Source organism: Lycium barbarum, chromosome 1, assembly GCF_019175385.1.
Source record: "Lycium barbarum isolate Lr01 chromosome 1, ASM1917538v2, whole genome shotgun sequence".
Taxonomy (NCBI): Eukaryota; Viridiplantae; Streptophyta; class Magnoliopsida; order Solanales; family Solanaceae; genus Lycium; species Lycium barbarum.
This window is the reverse complement of record NC_083337.1, coordinates 134,046,341-134,052,938: the sequence shown is the minus strand read 5'-3', so window position 1 is coordinate 134,052,938 and position 6,598 is coordinate 134,046,341. Positions and strand designations below refer to the sequence as shown.

Here is a 6,598-nt window from a genome sequence, read left to right as displayed (position 1 = left end):
CATCAACCTCGAGTACTGTGAGGGGAATAATTTCCTTAAGGACACACTTTGAACTAAGTGGGCTTGATTATATTCTGAAAATATTTTTTTCAACACTGTTTCTGTTCATTTTCCAGTTTCTGTAATTTACTGGTTTTAAGTTTTTTTTTTTTTTTTTTTTTTTTTTTTTTTTTTGTTTTCAGATTGTGTAATCTGGTTTTACTAAGTGTTTTATAGATTCCGAAACTTTATTTAAACTTATACAGATTATATTGCCAACAATCTTAAGGAAATTATATGTAATCTGTATTCTATTTAAGGAGATTAAAACTTGTGTAGTTTTCTACTCCATATGAATATTAGTATTCTGACTCGAAGATATAAAAACTTCGTTGGAATACCAAAGTTCATAATTATACTGCGATTTGAAGAAATAAAATCTTCATCGTTTAAGTTTGTGATTTAATTGTTATTCTGGTTTTATTAACTAAAACTGTTTGTCCATTTGACAGTGACAAACAAATAATGGCAATTGAGACTGGAACTCCCTCTGCGACTGGAACTCCCTCTGCGGGTATTGCACCAGTGGTTACTCCGACAACCCGTACCGCTGTGCCACCGGCTGAGAAACCTGCGAACTTCACCGGTGCCAACTTTAAAGGATGGCAGCAGAGAATGTTCTTTTGGCTTACCACCCTTGGTATGCAAAAGTTCACCAGTGAGGACCCTCCCGTGTCTGCCGCCGACATGCCTGACAACCAGAAGTTCATGGTTACTAAGGCTTGGAAACAGGCTGATTTTTTGTGCAAAGGCTACATTTTGAGTGCCTTAGAAGATGATTTGTACAACGTCTACAGTGTAGTAGAGACCTCCAAAGAACTGTGGAGTGCACTGGAAAAGAAGTACGAAACCGAAGATGCTTGCTTGAAGAAGTTTGTGGTTGCCAAATTCCTAGACTACAAAATGGTGGATGGAAAACCTGTTGGAACCCAAGTTCAAGAGCTTCAACTTATCTTCCATGACCTTATTGCTGAAGGTTTGGTAGTGAATGAAGCATTCCAAGTCGCTGCAATGATTGAGAAATTGCCACCCTCATGGAAAGATTTCAAGAATTATCTTAAGCACAAGAGAAAGGAAATGAAGTTGGAGGATCTTGTGATTCGTCTCAAGATCGAGGAAGATAACAAAACCGCTGAGAAGAGGTACCGTAAGAGTTCACCGATTGAAGGGGCAAGTGTCGTTGAAGATGCTGCTCCGAAAAAGAACAATAAAAGGAAGAGGCATTCTGGAAAGGAGAAGTATCCTAACAAGAAAAAGTTCAAGGGCAACTGTTATAACTGTGGTAAAGCAGGCCATAAAGCTCCCGACTGTCGTGCCCCTAAGAAGGACAAAGAGAAAAACAAGGGTCAGGCAAACATGGTGGAAGATGTTGATGACCTGTGTGCAATGCTGTCTGAGTGCAACCTGGTTGGTAACCCAAAGGAGTGGTGGCTTGATTCTGGCGCCACTCGACATGTGTGTGCTGTTAAGGAAGCATTTACAATCTACACTCCCGCTGGACCCGAAGAGGAGCTATACATGGGAAATACTGCAACAGCCAAAGTTGAAGGATATGGAAAGGTTCTGTTGAAGATGACATCCGGCAAGGTGCTGACTCTCAACAACGTCATGCATGTTTCATCAATTAGGAAGAACCTAGTTTCAGGCGCACTACTCGTGAAAAATGGGTTTAAGTGCGTGCTGGTTAGTGATAAATTTGTACTTAGTAAGAATGATATGTTTGTAGGAAAGGGCTACCTCACCGAGGGCCTTTTCAAACTTAATGTAATGGTTGTTGCCAGTATTAATGGAAAATATGCTTCTTCTTACTTATTGGAGTCAAATAATTTATGGCATGTTCGTTTAGGACATGTCAATTACAAAACCTTGAGGAAAATGATTAATCTTGAAATATTGCCTAAATTTGAGTGTAATATATCTAAATGTCAAATATGTGTTGAATCAAAGTTTGTTAAGCATTCGTATAAGTCTGTTCAAAAGAATTCAAATCCTTTAGACTTAATCCACATTGACATTTGTGATATGAAGTCAATACCATCTCGCGGTGGGAAAAAGTATTTCATAACTTTTATTGACGATTGCACTCGATATTGTTATGTTTATTTGCTAAATAGGAAGGATGAAGCAATAGAAGCATTTAAGCAATATAAGAATGAAGTCGAAAATCAATTGAATAAAAAGATAAAAATGATTAGAAGTGATAGGGGTGGAGAATACGAATCTCCTTTTGCAGAGATATGTTTAGAATATGGAATTATTAATCAAACCACTGCCCCCTACACACCACAATCCAATGGAGTTGCGGAAAGGAAAAATCGGACATTGAAAGAAATGATGAATGCTTTACTAATAAGTTCCGGTTTACCGCAGAGCTTGTGGGGGGAAGCTATCCTTATAGCTAACCGAATACTCAACAGAGTGCCCCACAACAAAACACAATCCATTCCATATGAACTATGGAAAGGAAGAAAACCCAACTTGAAATATTTCAAAGTGTGGGGATGTTTAGCAAAGGTACAAATTCCTTTACCTAAAAGGGTAAAAATCGGACCAAAAACTGTGGATTGTGTTTTTATTGGATATGCTACAAACAGCAAAGCTTGTCGGTTTTTGGTTCACAAATCCGACAATCCTGAAATTCATGTTAATACGGTAATTGAATCAGATAATGCTGAATTCTTTGAAAATATTTATCCGTATAAAATTGAATGTGAGTCGTCAAGTGAAAGATCCAAACGACCGCAGGAAGAACCAAAGGAAAGTACACCAAGTGAAGAGGATCCAAGGCGTAGCAAACGTCAAAGAACATCTACTTCCTTTGGATCAGATTTTGTGACATTCTTGCTTGAAAATGAGCCTCAAACATTTAAAGCAGCGATGTCTTCTTCTGATTCAGCATTTTGGAAAGAGGCAGTCAATAGTGAGATTCAATCAATCTTAGATAACCACACATGGGAAGTGGTTGATCTTCCTCCTGGAAACAAGCCTTTAGGTTCTAAATGGATTTTTAAAAGGAAAATGAAAGCTGATGGCACTATTGACAAATATAAGGCAAGACTTGTAGTCAAAGGTTATAGACAAAAAGAAGGTCTTGATTATTTTGACACATACTCGCCTGTAACAAGAATAACATCCATTCGGGTGTTAGTGGCTCTGGCCGCGGTGTATGGTCTTGAAATTCACCAATTGGACGTTAAAACAACTTTCTAAAATGGTGATTTGGAGGAAGAAATTTACATGGAACAACTCGAGGGTTTTGTGGTTCCTGGTAAAGAAAAGAAAGTGTGAAAACTTGTAAAGTCGCTTTATGGACTTAAACAAGCACCCAAACAATGACATGCTAAATTTGACCAAACCATGTTGGCAAATGGCTTTAAAATCAATGAGTGTGATAAATGTGTTTACATTAAAAACACTTCAAGCCACGAAGTCATTGTTTGTTTGTATGTTGATGACATGCTGATAATGAGCAAAGATATGGCAGATATAAATGCTACAAAGCGCATGCTGGCTAGCAAATTTGACATGAAAGACTTAGGAGTTGCTGATGTAATCCTAGGAATCAGAATTCATAGAACTCCACAAGGTATAGCATTATCACAGTCTCACTACATAGAGAAAGTACTTGACAAATTCAAGTACTTGGATTTCAAGATTGCCAGAACTCCAATTGATGTGAGTTACGCACTTCAAAATAATGAAGGTGAAAGTAAATCACAAGGGGACTATGCGAGAGTGTTGGGAAGTCTGATGTATATCATGAATTGTACACGACCGGATATAGCATGTGCTAATAGCAAACTGAGTCGGTTTACAAGTAATCCTAATTACACACATTGGATGGCAATGAAACGAGTTTTGGGGTATCTGAAACATACTCAAGACTATGCTTTGCATTATAATAAATATCCCGAAGTGATTGAGGGATATAGTGATGCAAATTGGATCACTGGATCGTCTGAAGTTAAATCCACGAGTGGATATGTTTTCATAATTGGGAGTGGAGCAGTGTCTTGGAAATCATCCAAACAGACTTGCATTGCCCGTTCCACTATGGAATCTGAATTCATAGCTTTAGACAAGGCCGGTGAAGAAGCTGAATGGCTCCGGAATTTCTTAGAAGATATTCCATTCTGGCCCAAACCTTTGGCTCCGATATGTATACATTGTGATAGTCAAGCAACAATAGGTAGGTCAGGGAGCGTAATGTATAACGGAAAATTTCGTCACATACGACGGAGACACAATACCGTTAGACAACTCCTCTCTAGTGGCGTTATCACGATTGACTATGTAAAGTCAAGAGATAACGTAGCAGATCCGCTTACAAAAGGCTTATCTAGAGAGGGAGTTAGTAGATCATCAATGGGAATGGGGTTAAGGCCGAGGACAAGTCATCATGGCGGTAACTCTACCTAGTAGACTGGAGATCCCAAGAGCTAGGTTCAAGGAGATCAAACAAAGTTATGACTGATGGTTCAACATTGTCAAATAACTCAGCCCATTCTCGGATGAAGACAATGTTCAGAAATAAGGATAAAACTTTATGGCTTAATAAAGCATTAAGGTTTTTTAATGATTATCTAAATCTGGCAGTGTATGACCAGATAATGTGGCTGTAGGACCACATGTTTAGAAATCACCTATGTGAGTGTTAAGTGTAAGCCGCTTTAAAGGGAAATGACAGTGAAGGCCCATTCTCTATGCACTCATGAAACCAGGCGGTGTTCATGCCTGAAACGAACACAACCGTGAGAACCATAAACGGTTGAGGGTTGATTGTGTGACTTATGTTGTCTTGGTATACAACAAAGTTCGACGGTTCAAAGATATCAAATCTACCGATTGATCGAGTATGTCCGATATAAGTTCACTACGGAAAGTTCAAAGGGAAACCTACTTATCCAGATGCAGTCAATCTTCGCTTGTATATCACACTTGTCCGTGCATTCTTTTATATTATGGTAATTCCCCATTCATGTGGGGGATTGTTGGGTTTTGATATTGGTGAATGGGAAATGATGAGATGGAAAGTGAAGTGAATGTAAAACGTCCCTTTTTGCTTTGGTTAAAGCATTTGTCCCACATAGGAAGAAGAGAGGAAAAGATAGGTGTATATACTACATTACACCTTCTCTAGTTGCTAAAAGGGTTGAGGGGGCAAGGACCCCTCGCGCCGTCGTCGTCGTCGCTCGCTCGGCTTTGGATTTGGATTTGATTGATAATCTTTTTGGACCAAAATTCCTTTAATTTTAATTTAATTAATTATTATTTAATTAATTAATTATTTCCAGATCCTGACCCGTTAGTGACCCGGATCCGCGTGTCTGACGCGCGACCCGTTTCTTCCCGGATTAATTTAAATTTCCCTCCGTTTTATTTTTAAAAACCAAAACGTTATTTTCTGAAAGGTTGCAAACCTTTGTGAAAAGCTGCAAACCTTTTCCCAACCAATGGATTAATGGCTATAAATTCCAGTTAATATTCAGATTATTACTTACGAATTTTCTGATATTCTCTATTCTTCTACTCTTCTTAAAAGTTTTCTTTTCTGTGTGATATACTGCCATTGAGTGGTTCGCCGCTACCAGAATTTGAAGTACTACTATTCTGGTAAGATAATCGTTCTATCCTGGGAGGGGATATTCCATCAACCTCAAGTACTGTGAGGGGAATAATTTCCTTAAGGACACACTTTGAACTAAGTGGGCTCGATTATATTCTGAAAATATTTTTTTCAACATTGTTTCTGTTCATTTTCCAGTTTTTGTAATTTACTGGTTTTAAGTTTTTTTTTTTCAGATTGTGTAATCTGGTTTTACTAAGTGTTTTATAGATTTCGAAACTTTATTTAAACTTATACAGATTATATTGCCAACAATAAATAGTAATACTCCTCACGTCGGCCTTAGGGTTAAACCAATCAATTAATTATATCAATTTAATATAATTTGTTTTAAATATGGAACACAATTTGTCATGTTGTTGACATATACTTTATGCAGAAAGTTGGCCTAGTGGAAGTGACCATTTACCTCCAACCATGAAATCGTTGGTTCGAGTAATTAGAGGGGGGTAAAAGTGAGAAAAGACAATGTCCCTCGCTGGGGAAATTGCAGGGTGGGGTTTACCATATATAAAGGCAGAAACACATTTTACAAAGCAGATTAAAAATTCGTACTGCTTGGGCAAATAATTTTTAGAATGTAGCAGACAAGCAGAAGGGAAAATTTAACATACCTGGTAAGTTTACGGTTATGTTTTATTGTTTCATCGAATGGTGAAGGTTAAACATATTCTTGAAGTCCATTTATATAATAAGTTATTTAATGAGCAAAACTTAACATAAATTCATTATTAATGCTAATTAATAACTGAAAAGCAAGAAAATGATTTAACTAGGTAAGCTGCTATAAGTTTTTTCCTAGTTTATTGTAGCAATTCTTTACTCCCTCCTGATAAAAAAGAGTGTCCACTTAACCATTTACACATTCCTTGAGAAAATACTAACTTCTAGACAAAAATAGGTAATTTGATTAAATTTCCCCTAGTTAAATAG

The 6,598-nt window shown here is 37.4% G+C and overlaps 1 protein-coding gene across 1 annotated transcript; it reads left to right on the top strand.

Annotated features, from left to right (window-relative positions):
* Nucleotides 1-504: 504 nt before the first annotated feature.
* Nucleotides 505-5,850, top strand: LOC132614455 (uncharacterized). Its single transcript, XM_060328912.1, has 3 exons — nucleotides 505-972; nucleotides 1,150-1,446; nucleotides 5,842-5,850. The coding sequence occupies exons 1-3, from the start codon at nucleotides 505-507 to the stop codon at nucleotides 5,848-5,850; spliced, it is 774 nt and encodes a 257-aa protein (XP_060184895.1).
* The last annotated feature ends 748 nt before the right edge of the window (nucleotides 5,851-6,598 follow it).

Coding starts and splice junctions, on each gene's coding strand:
- LOC132614455 (XM_060328912.1), top strand. CDS start 505: ATGGCAATTGAGACTGGAACTCCCTCTGCGACTGGAACTCCCTCTGCG. Junction 973..1,149: donor GAAAACCTGTTGGAACCCAA/GTTCAAGAGCTT, acceptor ATTCGTCTCAAG/ATCGAGGAAGATAACAAAAC.